The following is a 24,072-nucleotide window of genomic DNA, read 5'->3' as shown; positions in this document are numbered from 1 at the left end:
CTTGACAGCATCTTGAAAAGCAGAGACATCACCTTGCCAACAAAAGTCCGAATAATCAAAGCTATGGTTTTTCCTGTCATGATGTATGGAAGTGAGAGCTGGACCATAAAGAAAGCAGACCGCCGAAGAATTGATGCCTTTGAATTGTGGTGCTGGAGGAGGCTCTTGAGAATCCCCTGGACTGCAAGGAGAACAAACCTATCAGTTCTAAAGGAAATCAACCCTGAATGCTCACTTGAAGGACAGATCCTGAAGCTGAGGCTCCAGTACTTTGGCCATCTAATGAGAAGAAAAGACTCCTTGGAAAAAACCTTGATGTTAGGAAGGTGTGATGGCAAGAGGAGAAGGGGACGACCGAGGATGGGATGGCTGGACAGTGTCTGCGAAGCAACCAACATGAACCTGACACAACTCCGGGAGGCAGTAGAAGACAGGAGGGCCTGGCATGCTCTGGTCCATGGGGTCACGAAGAGTCGGACACGACTAAACGACTAAACACACACAGTGTTTTTCCATTGGCTCACTCTGTTAACAGTGTTCCTCTCATTGTTTCAGGGGCTGTGTGGTGATGTGACTGTGTATGTTTTTATACTCTGCACAATTCTTTCATTTGCAAATTGCCTGCACCTTTTTTAAAGACAGGTACAATTTTTTAATGTATTACGTGATCATCCACTTGCTTGTGAATAGCCTGGTGTGATCTACATGCAGCCTCAGAATGGAGAGCTGTCTACCATAAGAAACAGGTTTGCTGCTTTGAGGCCTTTGTGATCATCACCTTCCATGATGGGGCATGAATCATGGTTGTTGCAGCAGTGAGCTTTTCAGCTGGATATACTACAGGCAGAAACCAGACACTGCTAGGTTTGTCTATAATACATCATTATTTGGTAAATGCATGGCTCTTGGGTTTGAAATAGCTACTGTTTTGGATTAGCTTTCCCAGAACACCACTGCTCATTCTGGCTGGGGTCTTACGGGAGTTCTGTTTGCACAAACTAAATTTTCAAAGGTCTGGTCTGGCCCTATTATCCAATTTCTTTCCTTTCCAGTTGTATTGCAACTGCAAAACTTACTACAGAGATTTTCTTTAAATAGACACTATCTACACTTCAGTCAATGAATATTGTGCTGGATTACTGGATTCAATGTGTTCTTCTAATGATTAGTTTTCTGGAGTGTCAATTGTCCGTGGTTTTTCTCTACTTGGCTGTCCGACAGTTTCTCATAGCTTGCAGTCATGCTTCCACTAACCATTATTGTGTCTTCTTTGTTTTGCCTCATTCCTTGCAAATTAATCACAGATTTGTAACATGTTCACTTTGCATAGATGTGTATTGTTTAATTTTGGTCACAAATTGTGGAACTCTATTAGCAAATCTAAATATTTGAATAACAGGGACAGTTTCATCATTATTATATTTTCAAACATCATTGGTGAATGTGTTTTAGGGTATATAGACCTGTTATGATATAACAGCATTACAGAAATGTATACTATGATATACTCTCCTGCTTGCAACATATTTGTTTTACATATTGTCCTGTTTAACCACAGTTAAACAAGATAATTTGTGGTCATCTTTGAACATAATTAGCTTTGCCGGTCTTATCTGGGATTCTTGTATGCCTAATTTGAAATTTCTTGGCAGACCTTCATTTTAACTAATCTCAACCAGGTTAGTGCCGAGAGTTTGTATCATGGGACATAACAAGGCTGGCTTATTAAACTGACTCAGATGGCAGTAGCTGGAGTGTCAATTGTACGTGTCAAAGTCATGTCCGCTGACTGTTTCTTCCAAGTCTCCTGGACATTCTCCTCTACTGGAAAACGAAGATTAGTAGATAAGTGGCCTAGTCTGTCCTAAACTGCTTTGTGAGCTCCTGGATGGAGGAAGACACAGTCCCATTGCCAGTGTTTAAGGGAGATTGAACTGTTAATTTTACTTCTCTGTATTGAATGGGTAGGTATGCCTTGTCCTTTGTCCAAAGCAGCAGAATGGCAAGGGGCCGCCTTGAACATGCCCCAGCTTGTGACCAGCAAATCTATCATGGCAGTATCAGGTGAGCTTTCTAGCAAGGATGAGCCAGAGCCTCCTCAACTCGAGTGAGGAACTGCCAAGACCTGCATACCCTGAACCCTTGGAAATCCAGGAGGCTGAACCCTGAGATGGCAGTGCGTCTGTGCCCAATTCTGAACCTTCAGGAGGACAGGGGCCTGGACCCCAGATGGACACAGTTGTGGGGGAGGATGTCAGAGAGGAAGGAAGCTGTCCAGGAAAGTGCTGTGGGATGAAGGCATGAGTCCAGGGAGCATCTCCCAGATACTCAGCTGCACGAGACCTTTTTGGGAGAAAAGCCTTCCTCAAAGGTTGGAGGTTTTCTCAAGGGAATATTCTTCCTCCAAGGAGATCAATGGGCCAAATCCTGCAGCACAGCTCCCCTGCCAACTTGCTAAATCCCTGCAGCTGAGCTTAGATTGGAGTTCTGGCAGCTGTGCTTAGACAGGAACCCAACTGCATAAATGAGATTGCAGAGCTTTCAGCAATGATCAAATATCTTTGCTGGTTCCTGACCTTGACGTTTGTGTATTCTGAACCTTGCTGCTGACTTGTTTGCCATCTCTGACTTGTCTACTGGCCTGACTGTTTCTTGGAGTTTCTCTGCATGTTTCTCTCTACTGACCCAACTTGGCATTTTGATTGTTCTGGACACATCTGGTGTCCCATACCTGGTTTGCCTGATTCTATTGTATTGGTTCATATGCCACAGGCCCTGTGCCTCCCTTTTTTTGCTGTTGTGGTCTTTAGTCCATGAGAAATAAGATACATTAATTGTGAAGGTCCAACAAGACTCATTGTTATTTCTTGGTACAGGTGTCTCCACTTGATTTTGAAATAATAAAAAAAGATAAGATAAAAAGTGTTCAGACCATCCTGTATGATTTACTGATCTTTTGACACCAGAATGGATAAAGAAGTATACATTCAAGTAATTTTTTTAAATTGACAGTTGTATATGATCCAGCCACATTGGGCATTATGTTCACCACATGTATGCTTGTATCATAAACATGCAGTGGCTGCAATCTTAGACCCTCTCACCTGTAAGTAAACCCCACCAAACTCAAATGAATTCTTTCTGAGTAGACAGATGTATGATTGTACTGTAAGACTGGAGTCATATGCCCACTTATCAAAGAATAAGAATACTGAAAATAGTAAGACTGAATCCTGAGTAAATGTGCTTGGGGTTCTATTATGTGGCTCAGATGTAAGAATATGATGCAATTATCCCTTATAATTTTCCAGAAGCACTGAGATGTAGTCACCAGTGACTACTTGCTGTGTTTCATGCAGCTCTTCTCAAAACAATTTTATATAAAAGCAAAAAAGAAAAGAAAAAGGATTACCCAGAGATAACCTATCTGGGTTAGGATGTAAACATTTCTCAATGGAACACATGATTTTGATGTGCTCATTTAGCACATCTGACACTGGCAAAGACAGCCTGCATATATCTGAATCCCTCCTACCCCTGGCTCCTGTATACTGAAACTTAGCCTGAATAATTATTGCAGCCAGCAAATGGGGTACAATCTAAATGGGAAAATAGAAGGGATCATTGTTCAGCATACAGCATTATTCAGCATTACAGAAATGTATACTATGACATACTCTCCTATTTTAGCACCAGCTTGCAGAATCAGCATTACAAGAAAGCAGCTTTCCGCTGTTAGTGCTAGCGTCCCAGGACTTTCTTAGGTCATCAACAGAAAGCACAGCCATTAAAAAAAAAAGATCAAGTAGGAGGCAAAAAAGAACCTTTTAGCATTATTGAATTGATCCATGCTTGCTCACAAAATAAAACTATGAGCATATTCTGCATACCAAGTCAACAGCATAGGATATGTAGTAAGTTCCCTATTGCAAAACATAGCACCTCCAAAGTGGGTTAGTTGGGAGAAAACTGCAAATTCCCTTGAAACTAGAACACCGTTCTTACAGTTTTTAGGCATCTACAATTCATGATTTTCATGTTTTTATTCCACTCCCCCAGAATATTCAAAATGAGGAAGAGGTGTATCACATGATTTGAATCTTGTAATCTATACATTCCTGAAATGGTCTTGTCATAACTATCAGTTTGTACACTTCAAATAGTTTCCTGAAAAATGTTGTGCTATTTTGATTTTCTGTTTTCTGTTTTCTAAGCAAATGAAACAGAAGTATCAACAACAAGGAGAACAGAAGTCTTCTTGGCAAGATTCTGCAGAGGTTATTTCTTCATTCAAATGGTCAGTCTGAGCATATAGTTAATTTCTGAGTACCTGAAAATTAAAGAAAAGAATACATTTTAAAACAAAGTTAGTGTTAATCTCACTCAGAGCTTTCTTGATTTGCACAAGCAGAATAGCTTGTATCATCAGATGACTGATTAAGAAGAAGCTAGGGGCTAAAGATCAGATCGGGTCATGTCTGTGCAGCATTGTACGAGGGTCAAGCGTGCAAATTTTTCTTCTCTAATAGTAATCAGATCCAAGGATTTCTGTTTAAACCAGATGATGCACTGATATGGAATGGAATGGACATACCCCAGGAAGGACAACAAAACCCCTATGGCACCTTCAAGACAAACCAGATGGAGTTTTGGGGGGCTTTCATGCACTGTAGCATTTTCAGATGTGTGAAGTGGCACACAAACATTTTCTCGATCTAGAGTAGTTATCTATCTAGTTCCCAACTTTTGGTCCCCAGATGTTCTTGGACTTTATTACTCGTTAAACATTAAATAATAAAATAATTGTGTGTCATCAAGTCAATTCTGATTTGTAGTGACCCATTTCTAGCGTTTTCTAGGTAGAGAGTACTCAGAAGTAGGTTATCATTCCCTTCTTCTGGGGGGGCGGGCGCCCTGGGGCTGTGCAGCTAGTCCAAGGCCACACAGCCTGGTTCTATTCCTGGCAGAAACAGTGGAGAATTGAACTCTCAACTTTTGGCTTCTCAGTCAGAGACCTAACTCAGGTAGCTAATCTGGGCTTAGCATGTTACACTCTCCACAAATGGAAGTGGAGGTTGATGGAGGGAAGTAAGCAGCAGTAGTGTTCCATGTGAGTAGCAGTGAGCAAGCATGTAAGAGAAGGGGAGAAAGTGGCAAGAAACAGAACTATTCCCTCAGGAAAGGTAATCCAGAGGGTTCATGCGCTAGCCTCTTGTAACAACACCAACAAAGAATCTTTGACACATTAAGACTAACATGTTTTATTTGACATAAGCTTTTGTGAGCTGAAGTCCAATGTGAGATGAGATCAGCAATAGCTTAAGTCAAATAAAGGTCCAATGAGACACCCAAATTGGAGCAAACTGGCTTGGGCTAAGCAGGATTGCTTAAGGTTTAAAAATGTAATATGCCATTTGGTGTGATTCTTGCATGCACATGCAAAATTGGGTGGTTTGGGGTCAGGAAACCACACTGCACTTCAAGCAACCCTAATTGGGCCACCACCCTAAAAGGAAAAGAGAGAGAAAGATAAAGTAACAAAACAAAAAAGATTCCCCTCCTAGTCCCCTTCTGGGAGGAAGCTTTCAATTTTAATGTTTCCATCTGAAAAGGCACAGTGCATCAGTATTGCCCTACAAGGCTTAACCCCCCCCCCAATAGCCCACAGAATAGTGGAGGAAGTTTTCAATTTCCCAATATTCTTAAGGGATTTAAGCCATCTACATTGGTTCAGTTTCAGTAATTGCATATGCTGGAACCAAATCAGAGTAATCCTACTCCCCACATAAAAAAGTAGTCCCTGATAGGGAGGCAAAAAGATGCAGGTAGGTATGCATCAGAGATGGGCTGGTCCATGGTAACACTTACGTTGTGTGCTCACCAGCAAAAGAGTGAACCAAACAGCAAGAGACAAATCCCCATCTGGTGGCACTCTAAAACTAGCTAGTATCCAGTGTCCTACAAGATTCTTTAGTTTTCACTCTATTTGATTTTTTAAAAATGTATCTTTGTATGATAACCAGTTATGAAATTTTACTTACAGTGGTCTGCTGGTATGCAGTGCTGATGACATTTTCAGAATCACTTGGTAGGTATTCCTGAGAAAACAATCTCTTCATCTTCATCCAAAACGCCACCTGGCACAATCCTGTCAATTGGAAAGGCAGATGTAATAAGATAGCAAAAATATAGCCTGGTATCAATGTGTTGACAATAATTCTAATGCAGTACCGAGGTTGATTGAGACGGCAGATAACATTAACAACTACAGGCCCACTGTCAATGTGCTCTTTTAAGCAAGCTAGCAGAGAGGGTGGTGGCTGACCAGCTGCAGCCACTCATGGAGGAAACTGATGCCCTCGATCCATTCCATGTTCAGGCCTTGCTGGTCCTCCTCAACCTCTCAGTGGCCTTTGATACTGTTGACCACTGTATCTTCCTGGGGAGGCTCTCTGGGTCCCCTTTGGGTTGGGGATCAATGGCCAGCCATTGGCATGGCACCGATCCTTCCTAGAGAACTGTCCCCCAATGCTGTTTAATATCTATCTGAGCTTTGTGTTATCAATATGCAGATGACAACCAGCTCTATGTCTCCTTCCATTCCTTTGCAGAAGATGCCATTCTGTCCCTTGAACGCTGCCTGGATGCCTTGCTGGGATAATAGACTGAGGCTGAACCCGGACAAGACGGAAGTCCTGCGGATGGGTTCCCATAGTGTCTGTGGATTGGGGGCCTCCCTCTCTTTTGTGGGGGTTACTCTGCTAAGGATGAAGTTTGCAACCTGGGCATTCTTCTCGACTTAGCATGATTAATGGAATCCCAGGTGGAGTCTGTGGTCTGTTCCACTTTTTTTTTTTACTTAGGCAGATTGACCAGCTGCATTTCTACCTTGACACTGAGACCCTCACCATGCTGGCCTATGCATTGGTAGTCTCGAGATTAGACTACTGTAATACTCTCAATGTGGGGTTGCCTATGAAGCTGCTACAGAAACTTCAACAGGTCCAGAATATGGCGGCCAGAATATTGGGTGAAGTGAAGAAATTCCATCATATCTCTCCCACTCTGGCCACCTTGTAGTCGTTACCTGTTGGTCTCTGTGCCAGCTTCAACGTGATGATGGTGACTTACAAAGCCCTAAATGGTTTGGGAAATTGATACCTGACAGAATGCCTCCTTCGAATGAGATCTGCCCATCCTACACGATCGTCTCAGGTCGTGTAGTTGAGAACACCCCGAGCAAGCCCCGGAAAGAGAAGATTAAAAGCCAGGCCTTCTTGGTGGTTGCTCCTCGTCTTTGGAACAATCTCCCACCAAATACCCACCTGGCTCCTTCACTCAGAAGCAATAACATTGTTAACACAATGGTTGTTTCAGCACTTTATACTACCCATTCTGTCACCTTGACGTTTGATTATCTTAATTATTTCTAGTTGTTTAGTTTTGTTGCTTGTTTGTGTTTATTTGATGTTTAATTTTGATTTTTTATGGTTATTACATTTATTGTTTTTTATATTATGGTTTATTTGTTTAGTTGTGAAACCACCCAAAGTGGCCCTGGCAACAAGAAAGCAAGAAAGCAAGAAAGACCCACCAACCCATACCTACTGAGGTCCTAAAGTAATTCTGTCAGTTCATTTATGCAATAAAATATTTGACAGGTGGAGGTTGGATTTCATATGTGAGAAAGAGACAACTTGTTTCCAGAATCGTGCTATCATTCTGATTTAATGGAGGAGACATGATGGAAGCCAGCAGAGAGGGAGAAGAAACTGTGATCTAATCAGATGGGAATCTAGCTGTATCAGCTGCATCTTTTATGTACACTCTAATTACACATGATTGAATTCATTTATGCACAAGGGGCCGCAACTGAGTGAACCCCAGATATCAGTTCAGATATCGTGACCTAGGCTGAAGGCCAATATAATGTGTAACAGTTCTCATACAGAAGCAGCACCTGTAGAAGCTACACAACTACAGTTTTGTCTTCAGAAGTTTGATTCTCTGCAACAGATTCCACAAGGATGATGGTATGGAAGCCAACTCACAGTGAACTTTCTTTCTGTAGATCAACCCATATAGGCTTCTGGACACGGATGTTCGTACACATTCTATTGAGCTGGGCATGTGGATAGCTGTTGATTTCATCTGTCAGGAGAAAGGATACCATTATGATAAGTAGAACCAACATAATGAGCAAGTGAACTGCCCTGCTTTGACCCAAACACCTAACAGCCATGGTTGGGAATCAAGCCATGGTTGGTTTCTCTAGCCCAGTGCTATCTACGCCAAATAACACTGGTTCCTCAAACACACACTTTTCCCAGTCTTTGCTACCTAAGATTTTTTAAATGAAGATACCAGAGAATAAAATATGGAACTTTCTACACGGAAAAGTGTGCACTGTACCACTAACTACATCTAACTAGGTTTATATGCCACATTATTAAATGTACAGTAGCTGTAAATTAAATGAGATGAATTAATTTATGACAATTCACAACTACTTTTTCCTGGGCCTTGTAAGGTACTCATACAGCTAGGATGTCTGTTTATGTAATACTGTGAACTGGCTAGGACATGCTTATGGACCTGTAATGTGTTCTGATCACAAGTTTACAAAAGTCTGGCAATCGTAATGTTGAGGTATGCTGGATTTACGTTATCCTACCTATAATCTGACCATGTGCTTGTCTTTACTATCTCCCAGGGTCAACGACATCCAAATGCAAAAGGGATCCACCCAGAGGGTTTTAAACTGTACTCATGTTGATCCCAAAATAGACTCATTCATGACAATGTTTCATAAGAAGCATGACTCCTATCCCACTGAGACTAGCAGAAGTATTGTTAGCAAACTTTGTAAGTTGAATAAGCCTTTGGCTTTATTTGGCCTAGATATCAAAGTTGAACAAAATCTTCTTGTTGGAAGAACTGCCGATGAAGTGAAACATTTGCTTGAGCTCAGAGCCCTGAAAGCCAATTATACTTCAACAGAGCACAATCCTTTGCCAAACATTCTACTATTTTCTTTTTCTTTCTATGCGCAATTTATTTTTCATGGGCTAGCTGCTGCCTCACTAAGGCAATGAAATAAAGGCTGAGGTGAATTTTCTTCTCATAGTAAAGAAAGAACTCATCATCCTGAAAACGAAAACATCCTGTCATTTCTGTGTCATATATCAGAAGGAAACATGAGCAGCAATGCGCTTCGAGGCTTGGCCAGACACAGCATTGCTCTGGTAAAAGTAGCCTGGCTGTTTCATTCCTACCTCCACCCCCAACCAGAGAACAAAAGGCTTAATACATGTCTTTTCCCAGCATGGCATTTCCAGGTTTTTGTGTTTTGGTTTTCTAGGATGTGCCTGCATTTTCTTTTTGTTCTGGGATTTTCCTGGTGGTTGAAGTTTAGCAGTATGCCACTTCCTACCAAGAATTCCATTCCATGTAAAGGTCTCCAGGTCACAAACCTTTAATTAGCCTTTGATTAGTTTTTAAAATAGTGAGGAGATGACATCCAAAAGCAAAGCTGCAGCAGAGAAGTCAATTTATAAGGACTGAAAAGGATTTCTTTTCCTACAGAAGCAACTTTGAAAGACACTGTATTTGCAACACAATGCAGCACAGTGCGGACATTAACAATGGCACACTGCAGTCTCCTTCAGGAATAGCTATGGTTACCTGTGATCATTTGGTGCAGAACTTTTGCCTATCTGTTCACATCCTCTGTATACTTTCTGAATACTACATTCTATAGTGCAAGTACTTACTTTTAAGGAACAGTATCAATGGCTTTAGAAAGTTCTCTGCATATCTGAACTCAGCCTTGTGGATCCTGCCGAGCTGGATCAAGTGATGTTCCAGAGGGATGCTTGCCAGTTCCCTTAGTTCGAAATCATCATACTCCTTGCCTATGGAGAGCACAAAGAGAGCATAGCCTTGACACTTGGCTCTCAGTGATGCATCGCTGAGCATTTCCTTATCCCACTGACTTGTCACTCCAGTAGATATTATAAAAATAGCCTTATATTTCCTCTGGTTCGGTGCTTTTGAAAAGATATTGTCAATGGTCCACTGTAGGGCATGGCCAACAGCAGCTTCCCCATTCAGCTGCTGAACAGATTCTTGGATATGTCTCTTCATTCGTCCTTTAGTGGCATATTTCACAAAGTCAAACTCAATCTTGACAGGACTCCCCTTTCTTTTCGGTATGAATTCTCTCGGAGCATGACTCACAACAGCCACTCTGTCACCTCTCAAAGAGTCCTCTGGATTGTCAGAAACATCAAAGTTGTCAAGGGCTGTGCTTAGGAAGTCTTTGAGTTTGTCAAATTCCACCCGGCTTATTTTCCGTGAGCTTTCCAAAATGAAAGCAGCATCCATGTAAGCCCGAGGCTGGGAGATTTCCTGACGGAAGCAAGATTCATCTGGTTTGCACTTGTCTGCAAATGGACATACAATCATTTTAATATATGGGGGGCGGGAGAGAGAGTTTGTGATAGGAAGTCTGATTCTCATATGCTCTTACCATAGCAAAGTACACAGGACTTCAGTCTTTGTAAGAGTAGACTATAATCACCATCCTGATTAATATTAATAACCTGAAACAATCCTGTGGTATCCATCTAAAAGAAGAAAACATTTTATTGAAACTCAAGAGAAAAAGTAAAATTATATGCCAGCTGTTAAGATTGTTGGAACAGAGTGCCAAAATATGTACTAAATGATCTGGATCAGTGTGATGTGTGTGTGAGAGAGAGACAATAGATGGGGATAATCAATTATGCAGGGCCAAAAAATTTCTTCCCCCACTCAACTTTTTTTAGATCTACATACAGATTGCAATGTATAAGCTTTCTTTATCTTTTTCTGAGCTTACTTCCTGCTTCTTAGAGCAAGGGTGGCAGAGTGTGGCCTCCACATTCCCAAATGCAGCCCCCAGCAGAACCTACTTAAAAAAAACAAACCCACCCTGCCCCCCAAAAACCTTGTGCCCTCTAGGCTAGGTGTGGCAAACAATTGGCATGCCAGATATTTTGGACTATAGCTCCCAGAATCCCCAGCCCATATCACCAACAATAAAGGACCGTTAGCATCATAGGCCAAAACATCTGGAGTGCCAAGTGTTTGCCACCCCTACTCTAGGCAATTTGGAAAGCAATTGTGCCATCTTTGGGGCCCTCCAAACATAGCTACCTACCACCCCCTCTCTTCAGTTTTTGTATTTTTACAAGATTGTCACTGAGGGTCTGAAGAGGGCTTTCTCAATTTAACAAATCCTTTCAAAAGGAAAACTATTGTGGAGTTGTGGGGGCATTGCAGCAGGTATGGCCCTCCAAAGTCCAGGAGTAGACATGTGCCTCCCTTAGACCTCTGGAGACTGCTTGTCCACATTCTAGAGCAGTGGTTCCCAACTTTGGGTCCTCTGATGTTCTTAGATGTCAACTCCCAGAAATCCTGGCCAGCAGAGCAAGTGGTGAAGGCTTCTGGGAGTTTTAGTCCAAAATAATCTGGGACCCAAGGTTGGGAACCACTGTTCTAGAGAAAAGTCTGCTGGCAGGTCAGCATACATTGAAGCCAGCATTAGACATTTATTTGCTGAAGGCCTCTTCTTTATCATCCTGCAGTATCCCTAAATTGGATCCAACAAAAAATTGTCCTTCTCCAGAGTGATAATTTCTCCTCAGATATCACAAATTGTACTCTGCAAACAATAAAACATAAAATAATGCTCAGAAATATGTGCTCTGCATTGGTGGTGACCATTGCCAGTTGCCTATTCTGGACTGTGTGAGTGTGAAGACAGAGACAAAACTAAACTTATTTTCTTATCAGGAGCACACAGGTGATGTAGGGAAATGGACTCTTTGATGGTAAGCCTATTTCATTGCCACCAATAATCATGGCCACGATCATGACCTTAGATGACAGTGATTGTTCAGTGCCTTTAGATTAGACTTTCAATACCAATTCTGCAAATCTTTAGCTCATCTGTGCTCCCTCAGGCAAGTAATGCTGTTGACCTGTGCAAAAATGTTAACATTGTCTCCCTCTCTGATAACACTACATGGATTACTAATATAAAATTTAATTAACATTTACAAGATGCTACTAGTATCAATGCACCCTAAATCCTTTGAGATAATTCTTCTGAATACAAAATAGGAAAAGGCAGTAATTTTTCACCTCAAAAGCACGTTTGACTTCAGGGATGTTTTTGAAAGCAATGACCACTGGTTGGATATCTAAGGCGCTGAGCTCCAGGACTGCAGTGTTGATGGAATTAGGATGGTCAGACTGGCCATTACTGAAAAACACAGCAACTTTCCTCACGTTGTCACCCTGGAGAGTTCGCTTGAAGATGTTCCTGGCAACGAATCTCATTGACCCACCAAGGTCCCGTCTGCTTGTTGATCTCTGGTATGAAAGTGCATTGACTTCTTGGAGCAACCGGCTCTTGCTGCGGAAATCCGGGAAACGGATCAGATAGTGGGTATCGGAATTGTAGGACACAACAGCCACTCTGGCTCCCACTGGGCAACTGCTCTCCCTGATTTTGGTAATGTTCACAATCTCAGTGACAATCTCCTTCATATGTTGAAAGAGCTGGCGAGTGGTGTCTTGCGAGATGTCCAGGGCAAACACTAATTCTGTGGGATATACAGGGCATTCTGGTGTACCTGGGAAGCAAAATAAAATAAATAACTCCCTAGTTATAGCTTTGAAACAAAACAGTTTATAGTGTTCAAACTGTCTTTTGAAGTGAGAGCTTATACATTTACAGCATCATTTGTCTAAATTGTCTTTTGAACTGACAATAAGTTAGCGTTAGGTAGTAAGTAATTCAGTGTCTGTTCACTTGGGATTAAACAACCCTGAGGCCAGGACTATCTGCTTCTAACTATACAGGTACAGCAGGGAGTAGGTAAAGGACAGCCTTTCAGATACATTACTAGACTTCACATCTAGTCTTCCTCCCCATTGGCAATGCTGGCTTGGGCTGGTGGGAGTTACAGTCTAGATTAGAAGGTCACACTTTGCCTACTGATGCTCAATGACTGCACTGTCAAGTACATGCCTACATGTCTAAATCTCCTACATGTTTAGTCTGTTTTCTAGCACAACAGGGTAGTCAGGATCCAGGCCCACCTGTGATGGCCATTGCATACTTAAACCTCCTTTGTTTCTATCTGTGCCACGTTCCTTTCAGTACAGAGATTACTAATTGTCCTTTCCTTGTTTTCCTGTCATAAATTTGCATTTCCTGAATTACTGGGGGAGGAGACATGGCCACTTAATTCAAACAAGTGTCCATTGGAGAGTTAATACTGTCTTACCTGGGCAGCAGGGAAGAATGATCTATGCTACTGGATGGCTCCTTCCCACTGACCAGGAAAGATGTGGAGTCTCTGGACAGAGCAGTGCCACATCCTTTTGTGAGTGTGTGGGGTTGGGGTTGGGGTGGGACTACAAATTGCAAAAATTAGAGGAGTCAAAGGGGTCAATTAGAGTCAAAGTCAATCAGAGGAGTCTTCCCCTCTCAGATACTCACAAAATCTGACTATTTGATTGATTTTGTTTACCATTTTAATGTGGCATTTATTTCACTCTTTTTAATATTTGTATACTTTAATATTCTAAGCTAAATTTGTTAAACGAGCTATGGAAAGGCGGAACCTATTGCCTGCTTCATATGTTCTTCAAATTACTCTCACATCTTGACTCCTTTTCTTCTTCTTCTTTGAGAATGCTATTACATTTTATTACTGCTATTTTATCCTTTTAAGCCTTTTATGCTTGTTTGTATATACTTGCATGAGATGCCAAATACTGTATTATGATTGGTTTAATCTATGTTCTTGCATATAGCCCAATCAACTACAAAGCAATAAAGTATTCATATTTGTAATATTGTAAGCAATGTTCTTTTAATGTTGTAAGCAACTTTGGGTTCTTTGTAAGAAGAAGGCAGAGAAAAAAATATTTTAAATAAATAAATAAAATAAGTACGTATGAAAGGTCTAACTGTCCTTCCCCTCATGGAAGATACCAGCTCCTGATGTGTTGCTGAGATGAAATTATGCAAGCACTTCACATACTTCCTTGCTCATTTAGAGGCTTAGCTTGTATATAATATTTCACATAAACAGATTTATAATTAACCAAATTGAAATTATTGTGGTGTATTGAGCCAGTGCTGTGTAGTGGATAAGGACTAGAAGTCAGGACACCTGGGCTTCGGATCCTGTCAGACACAGAAACTCACTAATGTGGTGGAAATGGCAAACCACTCCTTGAACATCTCATATACTTTGATGATTTTAGGAGGGTCACCCCACAACTCAGAACTGACTTGATGGCATGTAACAAATGCAAGTAGTTACAGCATGTAAAAAACTCAGACACACAAGTATGCTGTCAATTTCACAAAGTCTTAGAGATCACCGAATAAGCTGAGCATTAGAAATGGAACAATACTCACCTCTCCAACAAGCTAAACAAGAAAGAAAAAAAATGCATTATTTCTAATCATATTATTTTGAAAGTTGTAAAACAAACTGCTATTTTTAGAGATGCTGATAGTTAACATACAGTATCTGTATGTCAACGGTACACAGACAGAGACCTTTCTTCTCAGGTAAGCCTTCCCTCAGTAACTAGCTGCCTGTGTGTGATTCTTTTTTAAGAAGATGGATTGTTATGCATTATTGACTGGATTTTTAGTACTACAGTGGTGCCTTGCATAACTAGTGCACCGTTTAACAACGCTAATGCGATCACATTGCGATGTTTTAATGGCTAAAACATCGCATTGCAATGATCGGTAAGCATTGCAATTTTTTAAAACAGCTGATTGGCGATTCCAAAATGGCCGCCAGGTGCCTAAAATGGCCGCTGCAAGTGTTTTCGTGCCCTGCCCTCGCTTACCAAGGGTGCAAAAATGGCGGTGCTATGGAGGAACTTCACTGAACTATGAGTTTGGGAGCCATAGGAACACATTAAACTTCGTTTAATGCGTTCCTATGGCTTTTTCGGTTCTGTTTAGCGATGTTTCTGCATAGCGACGATTAATCCGGAACGGATTAACGTTGCTATGCGGGGCACCATTGTACTTCCATTTTCCATTTTTGTATTTTTCATTTTGCTGAATAACATTTTTTAAAAAATTGTTTACTTATTGTTCTCCGCTTTAATATTGCCTTTTAATGATGTAAGATGCTTATTTACTCTTAGCTTTAAATATTATCTTTTAATGATGTTCACCACCATTGTACACTCATTGTTTTCAACTGCAAATACTGTATTGTCTTTCAGTGTTGTAAGCCGCCTTGGGTCTTTTTCAAGGAGAAAGGTGGGGTAAGATTATTATCAGTCAGTCAGTCAGTCAGTCAGTCAGTCAGTCAGTCAATCAATCAATCAATCAAACCTGATAACTAATTTACAATACTTGCAATGACTGAATCAATCTGTAGTTTCCTTTATGCATCTGACCCTTCTAGATACATTATAGATGTATTCAAAAAGATCTTGTGCATGCATCTCTGACAACTTTTCAAGGGTTAGGATTAGGCTTAGGGTTTAATGAATGAATGAAGTAAACTATCATTTGCTGCCCACCAAAACCAATACTTTTGAGGATCAGATCTTAAGCCTACATGCATATACATCCAGGTGTCACTCTTACTGTGCTTCCAAATAAAAACATGATAGCCATCAATTTGTATATGAGATTGCAACATTTTTATAAACGTAAAATATATGATGGAAAAAGATAAGTTAACACATGCATGAATACTACAAAAGATATTGCAAAAGAGAAAATTGCAAACATGTTGCTGTATTAATCAGTTGCAGCAAAAACAGAAAAGAGTCTCGCAGCACCTTGCTGATGAACAAATTCTATCCGGCATTTTTAAGGTGCCACATGATTCTTTATTTTGTTTTGTTTTAGTGGGGGGAAAGTACCTTTCCCAGATTTCGTCACATAACCATTTACTGGGGCTGCCAACTCTTTAAAATAATGTTTAATTACATAACCATCTGCTCATTAACATATTCATCATCAGTTGATTGATTAAATGGAAATAAATTTGGATAGCACTGAAATATACTATAGGTGCCTTTTAAGCCAAGAAAGGACAAGAGCAATTCTAATTAAAACAAAAAAACAAAAACAAAAAAAAACCACAGACCCTCTGTCATTGATAGAATGAAGAAGATTTCAAATATGTTGACAAATATCTTATGTTCGTCTCAACTGAGAATCACCACATACCACTTAGCAGGAATCACCTGCTCATTGGCATGTCGACATTTATGTCTATTTCTTTGGATAACTGGGTCTGCTCTAGCTAGGATTAGCAAAAGTTACTGCTTTTTGTTTTTATTCTCTGTTACAGTAACCACCAGAACCAGGAGAGCATCAAATCTAAATGAGCAGACCTTAGTTAAATCTTGAATTAAAATTCGCACTCACAATTGATTTAGACCCGATCTCTTGAAAATTAATGTAAACCTAATGGTGCAATATTATCTTTGAATTGTGCTTGCAAGTCAAAATATGATTTGTCCTTAAATGTCTGTGCCGGTATCCCAGAGGAACAAAAGTACAGTATGTTGGGTTCATACACTAACAAGGGGAGTGATCTCACAGTGAAACAGATGGCCAAATGGTGTCATCTATGTCCTTCCAATTACACAATATATAGGGAAATTCACTCCATCCTGGTCATGATCCATGCCCAAGCTGGACCTTTGGGGCTTTTACTTTTTTGTGCCTGCTCATCCATACCTGCAGTTGTCAGTTTGTTTATTTTTTTTTATTGAAGTCTCCTTGTATGAAACATTTTAAAAATGGTTACAAAAGCATTGATCTTTCTATAAGAAAAATCAAGAATAGTACTTACGGCTATGGCCACGCACATACTCTATCAGTTTGCAGGGCTGTGGGGAGTGGGGAAGAGACCAAAGTGAAGTAAAATGATACAAACACACAAGTCAACAAAATAGATCAAACAGATGAGTCATTTATTCTTCAACAGGTAGTGGGTTAATCAAAGCTAGAACAGTGTAAAGTTCAGGAAGCTCACCAAGTAATCTTGGGTAGCATACCCTACTTCATAAAATTGTTGTGAAGCTACAAAGGAGAAGAATGACATTTTTCCATCACACACAAACACAGAGAAGGAGATAGAAGAGAGAAAGACACAGTCACAGAGGGAATGAATTCTTGTTATACATACCGAAAATGAGGCCAGGCCCCGGGCTCCTTTGGCATCCTAGAAGCATATGACTAGAATTAGACAACTGGAAGCTGAAGGTTCAAAATCCCTTCCTTTCCAACCTACAGTATTAGGGCTTCCTGTTGGGCAACAATAGCTTAGCAAGACTCTAATATGTCTGATTTATCTATGAAAGCTCACATTGGAACATAAAAAAATTAATCTTTGTTTTTTATTAGTGTTTGTTTTTTATTCTGTTGGGTTTTGTCTGGATAGCCTGGGTTCTCCAGGTTATAATCTAAGTGCAAGCAAAGTGTCTTCTCATCTCTCACTCATGGTAAAGAGCTCAGGAGACCACACAAACCTTCATTTCTCTCTACATGGGTTTCTTCTGTAGTCCATTCAAGTTATTTCCCTTCCACTTCAATATTCACCTATCTGTGTTTAGTTTTCATCAGAGTTTGAAAAACTGATGTAAACTTTGATGTAAAATAAAGCTGCCAACTGAGTTGATTCATGTAGCTGATTAAAAATCATTTTAATTGACTGAGAATGGCATTGAGACACAATAATTATGAGTGAAAGTTGGTCAGCATTAAACACAATGCAAACATAATACCACACCACACTGACAGAGAGGGGAAAGGGAGAAGGAGGGAGTAGAATTAAAGGCACAAGGACTCAGGAGTGCTTCCAATAGTTTTTTTTTTCATGGTTAAAATAGCCACAGAGCTTGGAAACACTGGTCTGGATCATATGGCAGAAATCCATCCATACAAGGGCAGTCCCACAATGGTTCTCCCCTCAGGTAGGTTGCCCTTCATGCAATTTGTCATGGACAGCGGGAGCCCTTGGTTTGCTTCCTTTAAATATTAAATAATTACCAGATGGGAGGCTAAGAAAGAAGTGTGGCTGACTGCAGCATTTCTTAGAAGCTGCTTAGCTACACCAGAAAGTGTGACTGCCTGCCAGCCACGTTTATGTGTAGTGTTGTTCTCTGCTCATTCTTTTGCTTTTTGTTTTTAATCATTTATTTTATTTTATTATTAAAATATAACAAGAAAAATAATGAAAACAGGAGTTTATGTACAATTTGTGCACCTGACATTTGTATACATGAGTTATACTCTACATTTTATACTAAGCACACTATTCTATGCTTTAGATTTACATGGCCTTTTGAAGTATGTGCTCTGCTCATCGTAAGTGCTATCTTATTCTTAGTTCACATTTTTACTCTTTTAACATGCGCTTTCTTATTTACGAGTATTTTTACAGGATTATTTCTGCACTATTCATTTAAAATAATTTCCCACTTTTTTTCAAATTCTTTGATAGGCCTTTTGTTTATACAGTTTGAAAGTTGAGCCATTGTTTAGTCATTCTTTCTCTCCAATCGTCTGTGGATGGGCATACAGTAGCTCTGTTCTCCGGTTCTTATCCATTATTGCCCTGGCTGCTGATAACATATAATGAAACAGTTCTTGTGCAGGCTTTTCCAGATTTTCTGGTGGTATTGCCAGAAGCATTGTCTCTGGCTTCCTCTCAAATTCAACTTTCAAGATTTTCCTAATTTTCTATTGTCTTTCCAGAATTTCTTTGCTTTATTTACAAGTCCGCCTATTGCGGTAGTATAAGCTTTAAAGTTCCTGACACTTCCAGCAGAGAACTGTATAACGTTTATCCATATTTTTTTATCTTTTGGCGTTATGTACCACTGATAATACATTTGTGCCAATACTTTCTTAGATTTTGATATGCCGTGAATTTTATAATCTTTCCATTGTTGAAAAGTTATCTCTAGATTCCTAGATTCTGCATCCACTTTAACATATTGATATTGACTGGTCCTATTTCTGTGTCAAACTGAAGTAGTAATTTATAGATATGTCCTAATAGTCACTCATTTTTGTCATTATTCTCTCAAACTCTGTTAAATTTCTTAATCTTCCCCTGTTGTCCTGCATGGCCTCTTTATATCCTGAAATCAATTGATGGTAGGATAGCTAGCTTATCTTTTTTCCTTCTTTTATTACTTGCTGTGATTTAATTCTCCCTAGTTGCATGAAGGAACCCCATCCTGCCTGCCAATGGGAACAAGGTCTGCAAAAAAAACGAGTTAGACATTTTATCTAAGAAAGAAACGAAATCGAAACACTTGGAGAATGAAAGACAGTTGTCCCAAATGTATATAAAATAGAAAAACATACTGGACGTCCTGGATAACCCCTTATTCCTGGATCACCTTCCCCACCTTTGAATCCTGGATTACCCTGGAAACATAAAATAGATGTTTCATTTTGCAAGAACATAAAAAAACTATATATTTAAATATCCCCTGAACCCATCTGGAAAAAAGCTTCCCAACACAAAGAAGGACATCAAATTAGCATGGCATAATAAGAAATGTTAAAGGGAATGTGCAAAAAAGAAAAACACATCTGAATGAGTGCTATTAGGAGGAGTCTCGTGGCACAGTCATTAAACTGCAGTATTGCAGTCAAGACTCTGCTCATGACCTGAGTTCAGTCCTGACGGATTCAAGATAGCAGGTCAAGATTGACTCAGCCTTCCATTCTTTTGAACTGGTAAAATTGGTACCTAGTTCACTGGAAGGGCAAAGTGTAGCCTGTATAATTAAATTTTAAACTACTGTACATAGAGTGTGCTTTAAGTGCTGTGGGGTGGTATATAAGCAGCAAGTTTGCTTTGCTTCATTATACACACAGAGAAAAAATTCCTCAGCTTGCTTCTGGTGAAAATGACTACAGATTTGTACACCTTCTTTGGCTGCAGTCAGACCTTCACTAGAACAAAATACTAGTGGAAATTAATGTACTTGTACTTGCAATGCCTATAGCCCAGGCCACACTAGGCTACAGGCATCATAAAAGGTAAGCAAAATGATGTGTCTGGCATAGAGTAGCACTTTCCAAATAATGCCTCTCTGTTTGTACCATACTTACAACCAATGATATGGTTAGACATTTGGATCACAGGAATTGTTCTTGGAGTTCCTGTGGCTGCCCACAGAGGAATTATGTCTCTATATAAGCCTTCAAATCTACTGAAATCAAGATACCACAAAAAGATCTCAGTAGAAACAAATAGTATATATGGTTGTGACCCCAGGCTTAAAGAACAGGAAATTTAACAGTCAGGTCATGAGAACCCAGTAAGACATGAGTCATAGCTTAAGAAAAAACTGTATTCCATTGAATGACAGCCTACTGCTTAGTGTAGTAAGTTGCACTAGAGCCGGCTCATAGGATCAATAGAGCTTTGGTGAGTCAACTCCTCTATAAGTTCTGTTGATTCCAATAGACCTGTTCTAGGTGCGACTTAACACACTAAAGTAATTTACAACCACATTTCAATCAATGGAACTTACAGAGGAGTTGACTCATCATGGCCGACAGCAGTGCAACTTACTACGCTAAGCAACAGGATTTCAGCGAATGTATTGAATTCAGACTTGTGCTTATGATGGACTGAGGGAAATAACATAGATAAAATTGGTATCAGTGGGTTTACTTTCAGCTGATTAAGTCTGGGCCAAAACCAATGTTTGCAGAATGTGGAAGACAGATAATATACAACGGAATTAGTTGCACAGTAAAAATGGGTAACAACTAAACCAAATCAATAACACTAAAACAACTTTTGCACAAATTGTACCATTCTTCCTTTATTTCCTTTTGGTCCTACTTCCCCAGGAATGCCGCTGTCTCCAGCTATGCCCTGTTGAATTGCATAGAAAGCAAATATGATGAAAATGTGGCAAGAAAGTAAATCTGAAAAATGCAAAAAGTCAAATATAATGAAAGCCACTAAAAGCCTGCAATCATAGATTCCATAGTATCTGATCAATGCAAAGAATACCAACCAACATCCATTGCTCAGTAATGACTGCAAAATTTAGCACCAGTTGATTTATTATACTTGTAAACACACAGAGGAAAATTAACATACTGTTAAGAAGTAGTTGTGATTATTCAAATTTACTTTCTCTGGTTAAAATTAGTTCCTAGCTATTGTTCAACTAAAACATAATTAATGAAAGTTTGGAATCCTTAGAATCTGCATTGTTCCCTAGTGGTGTCTTTCACTCTGTTTATAAAATGTGAAGATTTAGAAACTTTTCAGGGCATTCTCTAAGGACCCAACAAAAGATGTTGGGTCCTTAGAGAATGCAAACTGGGTTTGTGTGTGTGTGGCTAGACAGTCCTGGGCTGTATTGGCATAGACTGGATCATTTGAAAGCACAGTTTTATGAAATTACAATTGTATGTATTTATTTTATATTGTTTTGGTTTTGCTGGTCTTTGATCGTAATAATAAAGTAAAGTCTGACATTTAAATCAATCCTTGCATCCACAAGTTAGGATCTGGTGGATTCAGGACAGAACCAAACCACATCTCAAAGCAATCCTGTGTAGGCATTCCTTCCTTTCTGTCTCCATGTCCCCACATCCTCTTTTGCTTCCACTTCCATTGGGGAGTGGGAGAAAACCATTTTTTTTAAAAAAAAATAGGTAAGTGCCAACAAAAGAAATAGTGCTGAATTGTAAAGAGAGAAGGAAAGGAAAAGAAAAGAAAGAAGAACCCTCTCTTCCTTGTCTGTCTCCTCCTCTATGGGGAGTGGGAGAAAGCTGATTTTTTTTGTTGTTGGTGGTGGTAAGTAGCATACCACTTTACTGGCTTGCCACCCAAGTGACATGGCACTGAATTGTTCAGGGAAATACCTACCTGTACCATTTTGGTTCAAGACCAGCAATCACACAGATTGGTGGATGAGATTACAATTAGACTCCAGGTATGTAAAAGACAAAATAATGGGTTTTTATGAGGAACAAACAATATTTCAGGAAAATGATAAAATAATTAAAAGAATGTATGACTATCTCTAGGGATGTGGTGGCGCTGCGGGCTAAACCACAGAAGCCTGTGCTGCAGGGTCAGAAGACCAGCAGTTGTAAGATCGAATCCACGCGACGGAGTGAGCGCCTGTCCCAGCTCCCAGCTCCCGCCAACCTAGTGGTTCGAAAGCATGCAAATGCAAGTAGATTAATAGGGGCCACCTCGGTGGGAAGGTAACAGCATTCCGTGTCTAAGTCGCACTGGCCATGTGACTACGGAAGATTGTCTTCGGACAAAACACTGGCTCCATGGCTTGGAAACAGGGATGAGCACCGCCCCCTAGAGTCAAACACGACTGGACAAAAAATTGTCAAGGGGAACCTTTACCTTTACCTTTTATGAATATCTCTTAAATATGAAAATGGAAGATTAAGTGGTGAAAGACTGTATGATAAAATGGGAACAACATTTTGGTCATAATATCGACTTAGAATAGTGGGCACAAACTTGGCAGAATAATATTAAACTTACAAAATCAGTATTTTAAAAAGAAAAAAATATATAAGTCATTTTATAGATGGAACATAACTCCAACTAAATTGTCTAAAATGTAAGAAAATACCTCCAACAAATTTTGGAAATGTAAAATGCAGAAGGGTACTTCTTACCATATCTGGTGTACATGCAGGGAAGCAAAAAAATTTTTTATTGGAGATAAATACATTAAATGTTACAAAAATATTATCTTATGTGATACCATTTAAACCAAAATTGTTTATATTGAATATTATGACTGAAATTGTAGATAAAGAAATGAAATATTTGATAATACCTGTAATTATTGCATTGAGGATATTATATGGAAAATATCGGAAGAAAGAAGAGAGACCATATCTGGAGGAACTGATAGAAAAGACACTGGAAGTGGCGGAGATGGATGTACTAACAGAAGCATTAAATGAAAGATCATCTCAAAAAGGACTCAAAAGTGTGAATGGTTTTATAACTGGATCTAAAATATATACTGGAAAGTATAGATAAAAGAAGTACGAGAAGTTCCAAAGGAATGGAGAGAGTAGTAACGATAGATAGTCTGGAAAAAATGTTAGATTGTTTTCTTATGTGATTTTCCTTTTTTAACATAAGTAAGTGGATGTATGTAAGAATCCTCTTTCACTCTCTGGAATTTTACGCTTTTCCCATCCTTATTCATCCCCTCCTTATTCCCTTGTACCCACACCCCAACCCTTACCCTTACTGAAAATGAATAAAAACTTTTTTAAAAAAGACCAGCGATAACACATGCCAGAAACTGAACTAATACAGAGCAAATCTACCATTGCTGAAAATCAGTAGCCCTGCCAAAAGGAAGTGGTGTGGGAAGCCATGGAAAAGGGTCTGATTTGCAGTTGTCAGCATGTTGTCCAATTGCCAGAAAATGAATTGAACCTGGCCATGCCAAACGTGAGATAAAATGACTTGTCCCAGCTTTGTAAAGGCATAGGATGAGAAATGGTCTCTTTTTTTGGCTCTGAAAAGTTTCTGAGGAGTCCCAGAAAATCTCATACAAATATCTTAATTATGTTCCTCTGGAACACAGCATACACTAATTAATCATTTTAAAACTTGTGCCTGCAATTTGAGATACACATAACAGACTTTTCTGGATGCTAAATAAGTGAACAGATTATATCCCAAGAAGGCATAGAAACATACATATCTTCCTAATGAACCACTCCAGAGTGTAACAACTGTTACATAGGTCCCTACTTTCAGTCAACACAGAACAGCAAAAAAAAAAAAAAAGCCAATGATGCTGCTTCAAAATTCGTGTTCACCTTCTAAGGAAATATATCCAGCAGAAATCTGATTCCCAACAATTTCTTTTTGGAGCATGTTGTGCAAGCATTCCAAAATGATGTGGGAAAGTACACAGATAAGGAAAATATAATGTAACACTGAGTTCTAGTATAAACTCTGCTCTTGA

General features: G+C 39.6%; 1 protein-coding gene across 1 annotated transcript in view; it reads right to left on the bottom strand.

Moving 5' to 3' along the window:
• Positions 1–2,834: 2,834 nt before the first annotated feature.
• LOC110086130 (collagen alpha-6(VI) chain) overlaps positions 2,835–24,072 on the bottom strand; it is a 66,182-nt gene continuing 44,944 nt past the window's right edge. Inside the window, exons 29-39 of the mRNA XM_078377346.1 lie at positions 20,904–20,966; positions 19,436–19,498; positions 17,247–17,282; positions 16,911–16,947; positions 14,486–14,497; positions 12,190–12,683; positions 10,532–10,628; positions 9,774–10,445; positions 8,052–8,151; positions 6,042–6,148; positions 2,835–4,330 (exon numbers count right to left, since the gene is read on the bottom strand). Coding sequence (XP_078233472.1) covers positions 6,082–6,148; positions 8,052–8,151; positions 9,774–10,445; positions 10,532–10,628; positions 12,190–12,683; positions 14,486–14,497; positions 16,911–16,947; positions 17,247–17,282; positions 19,436–19,498; positions 20,904–20,966 — 1,641 coding nt within the window. The 3' untranslated portion in view covers positions 2,835–4,330; positions 6,042–6,081. The remainder of the gene's footprint in view (positions 4,331–6,041; positions 6,149–8,051; positions 8,152–9,773; positions 10,446–10,531; positions 10,629–12,189; positions 12,684–14,485; positions 14,498–16,910; positions 16,948–17,246; positions 17,283–19,435; positions 19,499–20,903; positions 20,967–24,072) is intronic.

Source organism: Pogona vitticeps, chromosome 6, assembly GCF_051106095.1.
Source record: "Pogona vitticeps strain Pit_001003342236 chromosome 6, PviZW2.1, whole genome shotgun sequence".
NCBI lineage: Eukaryota > Metazoa > Chordata > Lepidosauria > Squamata > Agamidae > Pogona > Pogona vitticeps.
Note: the sequence above shows the minus strand (reverse complement) of the source record. Positions and strands in the feature narration are given on the sequence as shown.